The following is an 18325-nucleotide window of genomic DNA, read 5'->3' on the forward strand; positions in this document are numbered from 1 at the left end:
CCTGATCTTTGGGGAGACTCCTCACAGTGCTTCAAGCCCCAATCAAGGGACTGGGATAGCTTCTTCTTAGAGTGTTTGGAGGCCTTTGAAGATGTCCCCTGCTCTTTGCTCCCTGGAGCTGCAGCGTAAGTCGAAGAGGCAGCGGCAGATGGTACAGGGGAGAATCTATCCTTGCAGGCCTCAGAGATCACCCTCCAAAACAGAGCTTTAGTCTACCTCACCTCAGCTTGCAAGATCAGCTTTTAAACCTGATGGAGACCTTGCACTTACACGGGACGTGGGACTCTCCAAGGCAGCTGGAATTCCTGTTGCTGAGGGGAAATAGCTGTGGCAGGTCTGGTAGGGTTTGAAACCTTGGGTTTGGAGCACAATCAGACAAGGAATAAACGGCAGCTGAAGAAAGGCCCAGGCTGGGAGCCCTTGCCATGGCCAAACACGGGGACAGGTGAGAGCACAAAGAAAATTGAAAACTTGTGCTAAGGTAGAGAACTAAAATAAAAATCAAGGTTACAAAAAGGGGATAAAGGGGATAAAATAAGGGGATAAAAACAAAAAAGGTACAAATTATGCAGGCAAGTAGTGGACACCACAATATTCTGTCTCCAACCTCAGGTGGCTGAAAAGGAACTGGAGCAGTGGCAGATCTGCCTCTCCCCATATACCCGCTGTCCAGAGCACAAGGATGTGTAGGGCGCAGACTGACAGACACTGCTTAGGAAAAAATCTTTGCGAGAAGGCGCATGAGCACGCACATACAGAATGTGGAGTACCCATAGGGGCATATAGTTGAAGAACAAATGTTATGTATTATTACTGCATGTAAGAGTAAAGAGAGAAACTAATCAACCTCAAATTTATTGGAGTCCTCTTTTGATGCTAAAAAGTGCACTGCAAACTTTTCGTTAAAAGAAATGGAATTTTGGTATCCTAAATATCCTTTTGTGCATCTGTTGCACAAGCCAAGGAGGGTTAAAATTCATATGGCTGCCACTCTAGTGATCATTAAATAGATCACAGCTGTTATTCCATGAGGGAGTCCTACAAGAAACACAATGACATACAATGCAGGCAGGGAAAATTCTCAGAGATTATCGAAGTTCACTAATGCAAAATACTTCCAGCTCTGTTTCCTCTATTAGTATTTAAAAGCTTTTTTAATCATCATCATAGTGATGATGTCAGAATCATAGAAATGTAGGACTTAAAAGGAATTCAAGAGGTCAACAAGTCAACCTAGACCATCCCTGACTAGTGTTTGGTCCAACCTGATTTCAAAAACCTCCAGCGATGGGGATTCCACATCCTTCCTTTGAAGCCTATTTCAGAAGTTAACTACCTTCACAGTTAGAAATATCTAACGTAAGTCTCCCTTGCTGCAGATGAAGGCTATTACTTCTTGTCCTACCTTCAGCGGACATGACGAACAATTGATCAACATTCTCTTTATAACAGGCCTTAACATGTGTGAATACTTATCAGGTCCCCCCCCACCAGTCGTATTTTCTCAAAACTAAACATGTCAGGTTTTTTTAACCTTTCCTCGTAGGTCAGATTTTCTAAACCTTTGATCATTTTTGTGGCTCTCCTCTGGAATGTCTCCTACTTGTCCACATCCTTCCTGAAATGTGGTGCCCAGAATTGGACACAGTACTCCAGCTGAGGCCTCATCAGTGCCAAAACAGAGTGTGACAATTACCTCCCATCTCTTACATATGACACTCTTGTTAATACATTAGAATTATACTAATCTTTTTTGCAACTGCACCCCGTTGTTGACTCATATTCAAATTGTGATCCACTAACTCCCAGATCCTTTTCAGCAGTACTACCACCTAGCCAGTTATTTCCCATTGTGAAATGATGCATTTGATTTTTTCTTCCCAAGTGTAGTTCTTTGCACTTGTTTTTACTGAATTTCGTCTTGTTGAACTGAATTTCATCTTACTATACACCTCCTATATATACAGGCCACTTTTCCCTCTCAATTACTGAGAACCATTTCTCCATGTTTTGCAACTCCTTTGGAGGAGATTAGGAAAGACAAAATGTATTGGGTGCATATGGGAAAAAACTTCAGTTTGTCTCAAGGTAATCCCTTTGGTGATTACTGACAATCATTCATGTCTTCAAAATCTCTGGCATAGCACAGTACTGATTTACTAAATGTTAACATACACTGTGAAATTATCTATTATGTAGCACCATGATGACAAATGAGTTTTAAACCCTAATAATAAGCATTTCTTTAGCACTTGACATCCTCTTAGGACTTTACTACACACACTAATTCATTAATCATCTGCATCCCTGTGGAATAAATATTAGCTACATTTTACGGATGGGCAAACTAAGGCACAGAAGCTCACACCAACATCTTCACAACTGAGACAAGGTGGGTGACCAACTTCTCTTGGTGAGAAAGACAAGCTTTTGAGCTTACACAGAGCTCTTCTGCAGGTCTGGGATATGTACTCAGAGCGTCACAGCAAAATACAAGGTGGGACAGATTGTTTAGTATAAATTGTTAACACATATTTCACTGGCCAGACAGGCATTGATGGCCCATCAAGAATAATCCACTCCCCCAGAGGCCTCTCAGAGAGGGCACATAGGCCACAAGGGCGGCCTAACCCACCATCACAGCAAGGATCTTTCTAGCAGCTGGAAGAAAGTATAAAAGAGGGAAAGTGACATCATCACTTAGCCCTACCTCCACCTCCCACACACGCACGCACATCTCAATACCTGGAAGATCAAAGACTTTGAACTGGGGAGATTGGTTCCAGGCTGGAAGGGAGTTCAGTCTCTGTATTCGGAACTTTGAACTGCCCGTAACATCCATTAGGGTGAGACACTGCTTAATTCAAATCTAGCTTAGTGTGCTAAAGTTAGCTTTTAGACTGCAAATTTATTTTTATTTCTTATGTAACCAACTTTGACCTCCATGCCTGCTATTTATAGTCACTTAAAATCTATCTTTCTGTAGTTAATAAATCTGTTTTAAGTTTTACATCAACCAAAAACACACTGGTTTAAGTGCTTGGGGAATCTCAACTCAGATTACAAAGGCTGGTGAAGGTCCACTTTCCTGCGAAGAAGTGGCAAACTAACTAACAAGCTTGCACTGTCCAAAGGAGTCTTGAGCAGCGTAAGACAATATATTTCTGGGGTGCAAAGCTGAGCTTGGGGGGATTGGCTGATTCCTCTCCCTGTATGATTCATGAGTGACCCAAGGAGCATTCATGCAATTTAGCTGGTGTGGGGCTCCACATGCTGATGGCTTAGTGATCGCAGCACCTGTAGGGGTTTGCTGCTCATCACTGGCATAGCACTGTGAGAGGCTGAGGAGTTAAGGAAGCACAGCGGTGCAACAGTTCCAGGTTGTGCCCCTAATTTGGGGACATCTGGTCACCCCAGGTGCTGCTCTGAGATGGTGTGTCCTGGCCTGTGGGGAGCTTCCTTCTAATAATGACCTTGAAATTGGCTGGGAGATGAGGGTTGTCTGAAGGCCAGAAAAGGGGGTTCTCATTGAGCATGGGTTATAAATGTCTGATACTACCCCATACGGGTTCCAGTGTGAGGTAGTAGGTGTTAATTAGCGGTGTGTGGTCAGAGGGGATTTATTTCTGTATTAAAGCAGGTTCTCCCAGGGTATTTGGGTGGCCTGTTCCATGATGCGTTCTACTTCTCTGGTGGAAAGTCCTTGTTAGGCGAAGGTAGTTTTAAGTGATCCGGCGATCCAGGGAAGACCCGGACGACTGGAAAAAGGCTAATGTAGTGCCCATCTTTAAAAAAGGGAAGGAGGAGGATCCTGGGAACTACAGGCCAGTCAGCCTCACCTCAGTCCCTGGAAAAATCATGGAGCAGGTCCTCAAGGAATCAATTCTGAAGCACTTAGAGGAGAGGAAAGTGATCAGGAACAGTCAGCATGGATTCACCAAGTTATGCCTGACTAATCTAATTGCCTTCTATGATGAGATAACTAGCTCTGTCGATGAAGGGAAAGCAGTGGACGTGTTGTTCCTTGACTTTAGCAAAGCTTTTGACACTGTCTCCCACAGTATTCTTGCCAGCAAGTTAAAGAAGTATGGATTGGATGAATGGACTATAAGGTGGATAGAAAGCTGGCTAGATTGTCGGGCTCAACAGGTAGTGATCAATGGCTCCATGTCTAGTTGGCCCAACCGGGGTGCCCCAAGGGTTGGTCCTGGGGCCGGTTTTGTTCAATATCTTCATTAATGATCTGGAGGATGGTGTGGATTACACCCTCAGCAAGTTTGCAGATGACACTAAACTGGGAGGAGAGGTAGATACGCTGGAGGGTAGGGATAGGATACAGAGGGACCTAGACAAATTGGAGGATTGGGCCAAAAGAAATCTCATGAGGTTCAACAAGGACAAGTGCAGAGTCCTGCACTTAGGACGGAAGAATCCCATACACCGCTACAGACTAGGGACCGAATGGCAAGGCAGCAGTTCTGCAGAAACGGACCTAGGGGTTACAGTGGACGAGAAGCTGGATATGAGTCAACAGTGTGCCCTTGTTGCCAAGAAGGCCAGTGGCATTTTGGGATGTATAAGTAGGGGCACTGCCAGCAGATCGAGGGACGTGATCGTTCCCCTCTATTCGACACTGGTGAGGCCTCATCTGGAGTACTTTGTACAGTTTTGGGCCCCACACTACAAGAAGCATGTGGAAAAACTGGAAAACGTCCAGCGGAGGGCAACAAAAATGATTAGGGGACTGGAACACATGACTTATGAGGAGAGGCTGAGGGAACTGGGGATGTTTAGTCTACGGAAGAAAAGAATGAGGGGGGATTTGATAGTTGCTTTCAACTACCTGAAAGAGGGTTCCAAAGAGGATGGATCTACACTGTTCTCAGTGGTAGCTGATGACAGAACAAGGAGTAATGGTCTCAAGTTGCAGTGGGGGAGATTTAGGTTGGATATTAGGAAAAACTTTTTCACTAGGATGGTGGTGAAACACTGGAATGTGTTACCTAGGGAGGTGGTGGAATCTCCTTCCTTAGAAGTTTTTAAGGTCAGGCTTGACAAAGCCCTGGCTGGGATGATTTAATTGGGGATCGGTCCTGCTTTGAGCAGGGGGTTGGACTAGATGACCTCCTGAGGTCCCTTCCAACCCTGATATTCTATGATTCTAAGTGTGTTAAGGTATATATCCCAGACTTTCTCTTCAGAGCATATTCTGTGTTATCCGAGTGTCTGGCTGTAGTTAACAGATTTCTTGCTTCATTTGGGGTGGTTACTGGTCTGCGAAGGTAGGTGTGGTGATCCCTCGGCTTCTTGTATATAATTGTCTGTAAGGTTCCATTGTTGGAGCTGATCATGGTGTCCAGGGAGTTGAGCTAGTGTGGAAGTGTTCTAGTGAGAGTTTGATGGATAGGTGGATGGTCATAGAAGATGTGGTGGGAATCTATGAGGGACTGTAGGTTATCTGTCCAGAGGATGAAAATATAATTGATGTATCTCAGATATATCACTGGTTTCATGGTGCATTTGCCCAGAAATTCTTCTTCAAGGTGGCCCACAAAGAGGTTGGCATATCGGGGAGCCATCCTAGTACCAATGGCTGTTCCCATAGTTTCAACAAAGTGTTTGTTGTTAAATGTAAAAGTGGTATGGGTGAGGATGAAATGGATGAGTTTGGCAATATGTTTGGGGTGGAGATCTGAGGATTGTCCATTATCTTGTAAATATATAAGGCAGACTGCAATGCCATTCATTGTGAGGGAGGTTAGTGTACAGGGAAGTGACATCCATAGTTTTCTGAGGTTTGCAGTTTCTAGAGGAAGTCAGCTGTAACCCTGGAGGAAGCTGGTCCTTTGTGTGGTGCGTGGTGTGCGGATGGTTTCTATGAGTCCCGATATTCCTTCGGTAAGAGTGCTGTGGCATTTTTTCCTCTCCCCCTCCCCCATGACTGGAGGGGTGTTAACAGGCCACTTCACCTTGAATGGTCCCTTGAAATGTGTTAACTGATTATGCTAAACAATCTGTTTCACCTTGTATTTAGCTCTTAACCAAGTACATTTCCAAGACCTGAAGAAGAGCTCTGTGTAGCTCGAAAGCTTGTCTCAGTCACCAACAGAAGTTGATTCAATAAAAGATATTCCTTGACCAACCTCATCTAAAGGTAGGCACCTAAATTCAAATTTATGGACTTAAGAGGTCTGATTTTCACTGATAACGGCAGCCCCAACTTCCCCTTATGGCAATGGGAGCCAAAGGAGCTTAGCACTTCTGAAAAATCAGCTCACTTTTAATTAGTGCCTAAATATATATTTAGATGCCTAATTTTAGGCACCTAAATACAAAAATGTTAACCGAAGTAATGTGCCAAAGCCAAAGAAAGAGCTGAGTTTTAATCCTGGCTGTATCGAGTTCTGAGTTCTGATAGCATTAGGCTATAAAACAACAGGGGCCTACTGGGATTGTGAATTTAGGAAACTTCATCATAAAGTTTGTAATAGACCCAAAATGTTTTTAAATGATCAATGCAGTTGATTTATTTGTAATCATCAAGGAACTGGGAAGAAACTGATTAACCCAGAATTGTGCATTTCTAGTTTATTTGTCTTTGTTTGGGAAATGGAAGGGAAAAGGAGAATGACTTTCGGAAACTGGGGAAGCCTCACTGGCCAATAACATATTCCACACTGTATGAGACGTTTCATCTAGCTAGGTAGTTCTGAAACAGCTGAATACCTCTGAGACCACAAACTGAATTAAAGGTTTCAGCAGCCATTTGTTTTAATTTCTGGTTGAGATTATGGCTGTGTTAAGATATCACACCTTTATAGTGATAAGTTTCAGAGTAGCAGCTGTGTTAGTCTGTATTCACAAAAAGAACAGGAGTACTTGTGGCACCTTAGAGACTAACAAATTTATTTGAGCATAAGCTTTCGATGAAGTGAGCTGTAGCTCACGAAAGCTTATGCTCAAATAAATGTGTTAGTCTCTAAGGTGCCACAAGTACTCCTTTTCTTTTTACCTTTATAGTGGAGACTGTGGTTATCTGAGTATTTGCTTGCATTACAAAAGCAGAATTAGTTGAACACAGCCACAATCCTGCAAAACAAAGCAGGTTCTGGAAACTTTGTTGTTTTGGTTCTTAAGTTACAATTGTACTTACCTGAGAGAGATCCTTATTACTAAAATACATTAATTTAAAAATACAGTGCTTAGATTTAGCAGTGTCATGGGCAACGACATATCTAGCTAATCCAAGTAAGAATACCCTTTTCCCAATCTGCAGTGAAGCTAATGTAAAAGTCATGCAAAATGTCAAACAGGATTTAAACTACTGTTGTGTTAAACTGAACAAAGACAGACAGTTAAATTTAGAGCACAACTCCGGCTGTAAATGCCATAGGTTCAGAGATGAAAAAACACATTTGGAAGACAGTGTTGGCCACCACTATATGTTCCAAATGTTTTATTTCAAGTGTATTATGAACACCAGAGAGGGCTACTAACCCAGATGCCCCAGTCAGCAACATTGACCACCTTTAATTTCTTCAGCCTGATCTCTGAAAACACAGTCTGTTGGGCCATGTCATCTCTGTGCACAGAAATTTGTCCCATTTATCCAAGTAGCTCTCCTGAACCAAACAGCTTGTCAGCAATGAAATTTTATGCATCAGATTTTTATTTCAAGTCTGCAACAGAAAAGGCAGCCTGTATTGACACAGAAATTCAAAATTTTTCAGAATATAAAAATCTCAACGCAGACTGGATCAACCAGAATGTGTCACTGGTTTATTTTCTCCAGCAATTTTGCTTTGTTTTACAGCCATGTTACTTCAGCACACCATTTTATGAGCCACCTTTCTTTATTCCCAGAAAGTGTTCACTGGAGTAATAAGGTGTACCGGGGACCTCAAACTGACCATCCCCAAAAGGCAATGCATCTTTATATTATATACACTGGGTGAATATCTGCTCCTAGCAAGCTTTCCAAAATATTGGGTCCCCCAGTTAATTGGCTCATATCCTACAAGCATGTGGTGGGAGAACTGGAAAGAAGAAAAATGGATCTTGTGTAAAATTTTAGAAACTATCAAAGTTGCCCATTTTCAAAAGTGATTTCGGCACTTTGGAGCCTAAGTCACTTATCAAAATGTTACACCCCCCTCCCCCCCCATGCTTGGTCTAGTCCTCTTTTAAGAACTGTGAACTTGTGAAATGTACCCTCTCACCTGAGGTGTCTTATGGTAAAACCTTATGGAGGATGTGTATTTCAGGGCTCTCACAAAGATGCTGTTCATAAGTTACCATAAACCTTGGAACTTGTAACGTCTAATTCTGGGGGTCTGTGCTTCTTACAATTTAGGAGTGAATTTCCGAAAATGAGGAAATAGCAATAACTTGAGCCATTTCAACCCCTCACCCCCAGCAGTTCTGTGGGATGCCGATCTCAATGCTGATCCGTAACACCATGTGTTAGTCATGACACGAAGCCTCACATGGCTCTGCTAGCGGGTCTCACTCTTGGCTTACATCCCGCACTACTATTCCACTCCTACATCTCATGTGAGTCGGTATTGCCCATTCTGTGGTAGTTTTGCAATATGACTCAGTAGCGAGCAAGACCCACATTTTCACTTGTGAACTGAGACACCATTTGTGTAACAGTAATAAATACTTTAATTTATCAGCACCCAGCAAGGCCATAGAGCTTTAACAAAACTGCCTACAGTCAACATTCAGAACCCAGGTCTCAGAAAATAAAAAGCTGGTGGTGGGATGTTCCCATGCATTTACATTTTTACTTTGTTTTCATGAATAGGCCTTGCATCCTATGAGTAATTTACACTTAATTTTAAACCAGAGGTGAGTTGCCAATTGTCTTATGCCATATTTGGATTCAGATTACACTTTACAAACCCTAATGGCCATATCTGCCCCATCCCCAGCTGATTTCTTTCGCACCTGGTGAACACAGCCTTCTCATTCTTAGCATCCATGGTGAGTTTGATGGTTTCCTGGCCTGAACCTGTACTGATGGTTTCTGTGACAATATCAGCTTTATCCTCCTCTTCCTCACTGTCTGAGCCTCCAGATGAGCTGCTGTCTGAAGCCACCAGTGGTGCCTTCCTTGCCACACAGACATTCCAAACACAGGGTGAGGCAGTGCTGACTGCAAAGAAAGAGTAAATAACTCACATGAAAAAAATGAACAGAAACACAGGAAGAACTGCTAAAACTCCCAAATATACCCCAAATACTTTCAGTAAAACAGAACGGTTACTTACCCTACAGCAGCTGTGGTTCTTTGAAATGTTGTCAGTATGGATCCCACCATAGGCAGGTATGTGTCTCACATATGTGAGGTGTTTTTTTGTTTGTTTGTTTTTTAAATGATAGCATCCATCAGGGCTGCACACAGACCCTGTGCCTCCTTGTGCTCCCGTGCAACGACAAAGGATGGAGCAGCCACAACCCTCCTTCAGGTCCCTCACAATTCAAAGCTCGTGTAGCTGAGGTCTCCCAAAGCGGGGATGGAGGACGAGTTGTGGGATCCACACTGACATCAGCATCTCAAAGAAACACAGTTTCTGTAGAGTAAGTAACCGTTCTCTCTTCTTCAAGTATGTATCTGTGTGGAACTCTTTTTGGTGACTGGCATGCGGTATCCCCTCAGAATGGTGGGAATGAGGAGTTACAGCTGCATCAGTGACACCGAGATCATAGTACTCCTCTCTCGAACATGGCATCTGCTCTAGCAACTGAGTCCAATGCATAATGCTTGACAAAAGTCAATGGGCACATTTGTGAAGCAAGCAGAGGGTGTTATTGGAGCTCTGGTGGAATAAACCTGATGTTCGGTGGAGAGGTACACCATCTAGCTACACTGTGTTAGTCATTTTGATACCCTCTGTGAGGAGGTGACTTGACCATTAGAATATCCAGCTGCCACTCTAGACAGGTAGGGAGATAGTGTGAATGATTTGATCCTGTCAGTGTAACGAAGCATAGTCCTGGATACATCTAGTGTGTGTGTCATTTTCTTCCTCCATGTGCCAAGCATGGTTCTGTGAAGAAAAGAGGCAGGATGATTGACAGATTTAGATGACATTCTGAGACCACCCTAGGAACGATGTGCAGGAAAGGAAAGGGTGCAGTTGCAGCATCACCATGACTCTATGAAATGTCGTACTGAGGGTGGGGGAAGGGTTCAGCCATAAGTGTCTGAAGCTCAGTCATTCTCCTGGCCAAAGTAACAGACACTAGGAAGACTGCTTTCAGAGCGAGGTGATGCAGGGCACAGGCTGACACAGGTTCAAATGGAGGCTCCATGAGTCACAGGACTAGACTGAGGTCTCAGGAGAGCTAGGTTCTCTGACTGTAGGCAAATGCATATTGACCCTTTGAGAAACTTTGATATCATGGGGTGAGAGAAGACCAAGCCTGACCATACAGGCAGATGGCAAACTGAAATCACCACAAGATGGACCTTAATAGAGCTAACCGAGAGTCTGGCCAGTCTGAAGTGCAATAAGTAGCTGATGATATGTAGTATCGAGGGATCTGGACTGGGTCTAGACTATGTTGGGCAGCCCATTTTGTAAAACCTTTTTCATTTATATGAATGTGTGTTCTTCTGATACATGCTTTCCTGCTCTATATTACAATTTCCTGGATCTGTAGGAAGCAGACTCTGTCCACTGTACTCAACCAACCAGCAGCCATGACATCAAGTACAGTGATTTCAGGTCTGGATGGAGTACCTGGCCATGTTGTTATGAGAACAGGTCTGGACAGGGTCGGAACTGAATGAAAGGCCAAATACATATTTGCAGCAGACCATCAGCCAAAACTGTCTTAGCCAATACGAAGCCACCAGAACAATTATAGCCTTGTCTCTTGATTTTGGAAGCCTCCCTGGGACTCAGGGAAGTCAGTGGAAAGACATACAAGAATACCTGGGACTACTGCAGAAAGAAGGTGTCCTGTAACAACCTCAGATTCATGCTCACTTTGGAACAAAATTTCTGGCACTTAGCTTTGATGACAACAGCAAACATGTCAATCACTGGGTTTTCGCAACACAGGAACATCAGTGCTATGATGGATTTCCACAGATCAGCTGTTTGCTCAGAAAATCTGCCATGTTGTTACTCACACCCAGCAGGTGAAGTGTGTGACAGTTCTCAAGGCACCCAGGACTGACAGTCACCTTGTTATCCCTCCTGCCTCTAGCGAGAGGGAGTCTTTCTTGTGGTAGCAAGGTGTCAGCACCCTGACACCACCAGACTTTCGGCCACTCAAGCACTCTTCTCTGGGCTTATGCCAGCCCTAATTTCGTCTTGCAGGTCAACAGTAGGTGCACTCCAATTCCCAGGTCCCTTTGAATCGTTCCCCTGTGATACCCAGCCCCTCACACTGGCTACCCACAGAAATTCCAGATCCTTGCTCCCAAGGTGCAGTGTATCCCAATATACCAGTTCTACCTTAAATTACTGCTCCTGTAAACCACACAGCAATTGTGAGCACTTATAATAAAACCCGAGAAGGTTTGAGAAAGTATAAGAACTTAACCAGAAATAAGAGAGTGGTGGGAAAGAGTTACAACATAAAATAAAACCATAAAATGTGAACAAGCGTCTACACTTATCAATAGTCACCTTTCCTACCTAATAAAATGGATCCTTCTCCCCCCGCCCCGATCAATCTGCTGCAGTGCTGGCTGGTTTCTCAAGAACTAGGATCCAAACGTTTGTGAAAGCAGCTCTGTCCGCAAGGGGTTTTCCTCAGTGAATGGATAAAGAGTGCTTATCCCTCCTCTGTGTTATATTGAAAACAGTCGTTTGTTTCCATTTACAGACAGGGAAAACCCCTATCTTGTTATAAAGTTTCTTTTCTATCTTTAAGTGACTTCGATAGTTTGTCGTTGCCTCTGGTGGTTTCCCCTTAGTATTGTGCCAGGCTAAACAACTGAGCCTTACATTACCTCATCAGCCAAACTCCCCCTTGCCTGAATGGGCCACCACTGAGACACATTAACTCCTGGTGACTAATTTCTACTCCAAGTCCATAAAGCTCACTTTCAATATAAATATATTATTCCTTAAATATTTTCTGTATGTACAACTCACACTGATTATGAATCTTGACAATTTACAAGCTTTCTGTAGGTACATTACATGTTACTCTTTATGGATAAAAGACCTGTCAGACGTGTTTGGTGTAATGAGTTTGTCAGGTCTTAAGTGAGAGGTCTTTGTGTCACAAAGAGCCATCTCGTTTATCCCATGCTGGTGGCACCATGTCCAGAGTCTGACAGCATCCAGACAGAGGAGAGATGAGCATGCACCTCTTTATCTGTTTGTGTAGACCATCAGGATCTGCACTGTGGAGTTCTGAAGAACAAGTAGGAAGGCCTGGTGGATCTGGTGTCCTCTGGGGAGTAAGTCCCTTGTATTAGTAGGTGGTTCAGGCTCGTCAGTCTGTACCTGTCACATCTATAATTAAAGTTTTTGTTGGGGAGGAGGTGGAGAACAGCACAGTTCTGAGTTCCCTCCACCAGCTCAGGTCTGTGACAGAGTGCGGTGGGATCACCACCTTCTTGTTCATCTGGTACTTTGCTGGGGGATAGACTGACCTGAGCTAGAATGGAGTGATTTCAGGTGAAGTTTGGCAAGTAGTGTCACATACTTGTACAATGACCCGTGGCCTACCAGCCGCAGACATATCTATACTGTTGTCAGGTTTGATTCTATCCCACACACACCAGCAGTTGCAGCACAGAAACCTGCCTCTAGGTAAGTATGCTCTCGTTGAACCAGAACTGACCAGGACTCCTCAAACTCGATCATCTGTGATGGGATAAGAAATGATTTTTTTGGAGTTCACTAGCAGGCTCAGCTCAGGGAACAGAGGGGATGAACTTTTAGGTGCACGGCAGCCTCCTGCTGGGTTATGACCCAGTCAGCCAATTGTCCAAACAGGGAAAGACATGAATGCCCATATTCTTCTGATACATGTTGCTACCACCAGTAGGCATTTGGCAAGACTCTCAGCACCACTGACAGTCCAAATGGCAGTACCTTGTACCTTTGCCCAAGCAGGTCTAACTTCTTATAGTCTTCAGAAGGGCCTTTCATGGACTGTGGATTTCTCTTGAGCTGCAGAGAAGACCAAGAACCCTGTGTTTGGGCAGGCATAAAAGTATTCAAAACCTTCTGGTGGCACCTGATCCCTTTTCTCTGAGGTGGGAAGAAGAATAGCTGGGGTCTGCCAGAGCCTTTTGGCTGGTTGTAGGATACCTTCATTACTAGGGAGAGCAATTCTGGCCGGTGTCAATACAGTGACACCCAGGATACCAAAGAGTTTATGAGACTTCCTGTAGAAACATACTCTTATGTCCAGGATCTCCACGGTTCTGGGCAGGAGGTCTTGGAAGGCTTTAAAGTCATCTATTGCTGGTGTTACTGCCTCATCCAGCAATGAGGAGGATTCCTTGGTGGGATATGGGGATTGTTGTTGTCCCTTTATCGTCTCCTGTTCCTGTGGTGGCCCAGACAGAAAAGCCGTTGAGAAACATGATCATCTTTTTCTAGAACGTAGGAAGGAGAGCTGCTGCTCCTCAGCAGGTGGAAGGACAGCCCCCAGTCAGGCTAATATGGCCAAAGTGGCCCATTGTGTGAGTATGGACCAAGCTGGGACTGGCTGGCCAAGCGCCACTCCCATGCCAGTTGGGGCAGCACTCGGAATGGGAGCACGTTAATACCCTCCTTGTGGCCATTCTCCAATGACGGGGAGAGGAATCTCTGCTCAATGCTGGCGAGAAGGAACAATGGTAAGGAGGAATCTCTCTCTTAATTGAAGGGTATTGCTAAGTGATGGCATGCTTACCAGCCACCTCTTTGGTATGAGGAACATCTCCGAGGATGATATGGACATCTGAAGTCCTTGCTCAACTCCGTCATGGGGATCAGTACTGGCATCCAGGCCAGGCCTCCTGCTCTGCCCATCTGCTTAAGGGCTTTGCTCTTGGAGTGGTGTCCATGTCTTCCCTCCAGAAGCCTCCCTTGGCCTTGGAGCTGTGCTTATGTTCCGACCAGCTATGCAATCCAGTGTCCCGTTTTGAACAGGCACAGGTGCCAGCTTTTCTACCTGAGTTGGGGCAGTCAATAGAGGAGCCGGAGTTGTAAGTACCTGAACTACTGGTGCAGAGATGCTTGGCACCACGGCTGTCAACACTGAGGTCTTACATACTGGAGATTTCACTGATGAGGAGGTGGTCAGCATCAGATGTGTAGACTCTGCTGGTGTCCTTTTCACTCTCTTTCCACCACCCTATCTCGGAACGTGAAGAGTGTTTGACAGTGTCCAATACTGGTTTATCCAGCCTCGCTCTGGTTGTAACCATTTACCTCTAGGTCCAAAGTGACCTGCACAGATTGCTCCAATAGATGCCGCTTCAGCCATGTGTCCCTGGACTTGTGGGTCCTGGCAGAAAAGGACTCACACAAAGAGCACTTATCCAGGATGTGGCAATCTCCTAGTTAGAAATGGTATCAGCTGTGTCCATCCTTGATGGAGACCAGTCCATTGCAGGAAGGCAGGGTTTGAACCCTGAGGGCTTGGACTTCACCGTGAGACATGGAGCTTGGCACAAAGTGCCTTGTCCCACTGTACAGGGGAGTTGTCTATCAATTTTTTTTTTTTTTAAAGCAACATCTTTCGGAGAAAACAGGTATGAAGACAGAACTTTTCACTAACTGGGTTGAAAGAACTGAACAGAGTACCAGTCAGGCACTTGCTGGGTTCCATTTCATTGCCACAGGTGATAAGGGGGAACTAAGGGAGGTTTGCAGCCACTCCACCCTTTATGCCCTCTCATGGGAACATGGGGAGCATAGGGTGCGAGCATGGCCCTGACTAACACTGCTATTCAAAAGAATCCAGTCTCATGCGCATGTACACCCACAATGGGCTCCACACCGACCCATGCTCAAAAGAGAGACCTGTCATCGGAGGGTTAGAAAGACTGTGCTGCCACACAGTTAGAAGCATGTGTGGAAATAAGCTGCACTGGGAATCTACCCTGATTTTCATAGGTACCTTCAATAATCTTAATGTTCTGAACTGTGACAAGATTGGGGCAAATTTGTGTCTCTACTACTGATTCTTAAAACTCTGTTTTGATCTAAGGTGGGTGAAAATGCAACCAGGAGTTTCCTGATTTGATGTTCTGGCGTTTATTAATGTCTTGAGGTTTGTTTGTCTGTCTGATACCAGTAAGATCAGTTTGAGGACTTGAAAATCAAAGCACCAGAGGGAATCTTCTAGGTTAACAGGAGAATCAAGCTCTAAACTAGCATTGAGCGAACTATAAAAAATTCAGAGGTTTAAATGCTTATTCCCCCTGCCCCCCCACCCCTTTTTTGGGGGGTCAAGAAATTAGACAGAAAAATCTCACTAGCTATCCAGTACTTTCTGGTCTCTTCTGTCACTACTTTCATCCTCTGACTTCTACTGGAATCCAGATTCCAAAGATCACTTTTTGTGGTATTACAATTTTTAGTAACTGATTGTATAAAGGAACACTTGGAAAGACACAGGAAGGAATTTGCTACTTCAGCACAGTGCTTACAAGGTGTAAATGTGGGGCCTCCGCAATTTAACCATGTCCTATAAACATACAAGTTACTACTTCATTACTGGTTTCAGAGTAGCAGCCGTGTTAGTCTGTATCCGCAAAAACAAAAGGAGGACTTGTGGCAACTTAGAGACTAACCAATTTATTTGAGCATAAGCTTTCGTGAGCAACAGCTCACTTCATCGGATGCATTCAGTGGAACCTGATCGTTACAGTGTGTATGGTAACACCCATTGTTTCATGTTCTCTGTGTATATAAATCTCCCCGCTGTATTTTCCACTGAATGCATCCGATGAAGTGAGCTGTAGCTCACAAAAGCTTATGCTCAAATAAATTTGTTAGTCTCTAAGTTGCCACAAGTCCTCCTGTTCTTTTTACTTCATTACTGAGGAACGTGTAAACCCATGCAAAGTAGCAGCACTTACTGTTTTGTTAGGGGGCTGAACCCACATTCAGGAGCTCTAATATGTCTAAGTGGATCTATCAAGTAACATCTATGAGGAAGCACTGGACAGGAACTTTGCCCCACAAACCTGGGATGTTAGGCAATACTCAAAATGATTACAGATGCAAATGAATCCCTTCAACATTTCATAATATTATTGTCACTTACAATTCTTGTCCTGACCCTGCTTGGGGTTTCCCTCTGAGTCACTGCTTTCTGTATCAACAGGAGAACTACATCTGGGACCTGATTCTGAGCTAGAAAAGAAAAGACCTGAGAATGAACCACAGCTGCTCTGGTCCTGATATAGGATACTTAGAAATAACTCCTAAAAAAGAAGTTATTACAAGCAACCCTAATAACTTACAGTATAGTCAGAGCCTTGCAACAGTGACAATATATACAGTATCATAGTATGAGATATGGATACCACTGATTTCAATCAGTGCAAACACAGAGGTGCGAGTATTGATCCAGATCCACACAGACAATATTTAGAGAAAAGAAAAGAAAGATTACAGCACAGACCCCTAGCCAGTTATTCCATACAACCACACTCCAAACATTCTTTCACACAGAATTTGTGGAGACGTTATTGGCATTTATGCTTCATTTACCAACAAAAAGGTTGAAAATCTGTAAATTTTGCCCATCCTTTCTCCTCAGGAGTGGCTGTCTCTGGTGCTGCTGAATCCCATACACTTGATCCAACATCCATGGCCACACAGGGTGCTGGGGGTTTTGAATTCACTGGCTCAAACACAGCTGTCCACCCAGATCCTGAAAGTACAAAGACAAACAGAAGTTGCTAAGATTTTGTACAACCTTATGCCTTCAGAAAAAAAGTCAAAGGGGCGGGGGGGGGGGGGGGGGGATTCTCAGAGGTAAGATTGTGCAGTGGGAATCCTTGTGGGAATCTATAGGAGGACTGTAGGTGACTCTCATGTTGTTGAAAGAAATCAGGCCATTTATTGATTATCTGAAAATTGGTTTCTCTGACAAATATTGTGACCCCCACAATAGGGGAGCACTTATTAAGAAAGATGGCCTTAAAAATTGTTTAACTGCAATGCACTAGCTGCAGGCACACCGTGTGCTGCGGGCAAGATCTGGGCACCTTTCAATCCATCTAGGTACTGTGACAAAGTTCCTCCTCTACCTTGGTGGGTCCTGAGCTTATTGGAGGATTTTGCTCGCCTCCGAGATTCACAGTAGCCCTCAGTTTGGCCACTTTCTTGGCTCAAATCTGCTGTTCACTCAGCTAACCTCATCACTGGTCAGCCTGGGGAAAAGGAAGGAGAACAATCCCCACAGTCTCTGCTGGTCCACCTAATGGGTCGGGGGACAGGCCAGGGACCTTCCCCTCTGGTGGGACCCACAGTCCAAGTCAACTCCTCCTGTATCCAATAGGGAGTTGGGGGGATGGGGGGAACCCGGGCCCACCCTCTACTCCAGGTTCCAGCTCAAGGCCCTGTGGATCACAGCTGTCCATAGTGTTATGTGTAACACCTGTGTGACAGCTACAACTCCCTGAGCTACTTTCCCCATGGCCTCCATGATGATTTAACTGGGAATTGGTCCTGCTTCGAGCAGGGGGTTGGACTAGATGACCTTCTGGGGTCCCTTCCAACCCTGATATTCTATGATTCTATGATTCCTCCCAATACCTTCTGTATCCTCACCACAGGACCTTCCTCCTGATGCCAGATAGCATTTGTACTCCTCAGTCCTCCAGCAGCACACCCTCTCACTCTCAGCTCCTTGCGCGCACCTCACTAACTGGAGTGAGGGCCTTTTTAAACCAGGTGTCCTGATTCGTCTTAATTAATTATAGCAGCTTCCCAATTCGCTACAGGTGTCCTAATTAGCCTGCCTGCCTTAATTAGTTCTAGAAAGTCCCTGAGTGTTCTGAAATAGTCCCTGTTATTTTACCCAGGGAAAAGGGACCTGCTTAACCTGGAACTAACGTATCTACCTTCAACCACTCTTTTGTAGCCATCTGGCCTGACCCTGTCACAGTACTTATATGGCCCTCATCACTATACTATCTGAATGTGTCAATCATTAATGGATTTCATCCTCTCAATGTCATTATGAAGTAGGGAAGTGCTATTATCCCCATTTTTACAGGGGGGAACTGATGTACAGGGTAGATTTTCCAAGGTCACACAGGTGGTCAAACAACAGAGCCAGGGATTAAATCCAAATCTCCTGAGTCCCAGTCCACTGCCTTATCTACTAGAACTTCCTT

General features: G+C 44.4%; 1 protein-coding gene across 4 annotated transcripts in view; it reads right to left on the reverse strand.

Moving 5' to 3' along the window:
- PPP6R2 (protein phosphatase 6 regulatory subunit 2) overlaps window positions 1-18325 on the reverse strand; it is a 157507-nt gene that overhangs the window by 17693 nt on the left and 121489 nt on the right. For all 4 annotated transcript variants that reach the window (XM_074942780.1, XM_074942777.1, XM_074942776.1 and 1 more), the window contains 3 exons: window positions 16692-16854; window positions 16243-16331; window positions 8953-9160 (listed from right to left, as the gene is read on the reverse strand). In XM_074942780.1, coding sequence (XP_074798881.1) covers window positions 8953-9160; window positions 16243-16331; window positions 16692-16854 — 460 coding nt within the window. The remainder of the gene's footprint in view (window positions 1-8952; window positions 9161-16242; window positions 16332-16691; window positions 16855-18325) is intronic.

This window comes from Natator depressus, chromosome 1 (genome assembly GCF_965152275.1).
Source record: "Natator depressus isolate rNatDep1 chromosome 1, rNatDep2.hap1, whole genome shotgun sequence".
Taxonomy (NCBI): Eukaryota; Metazoa; Chordata; order Testudines; family Cheloniidae; genus Natator; species Natator depressus.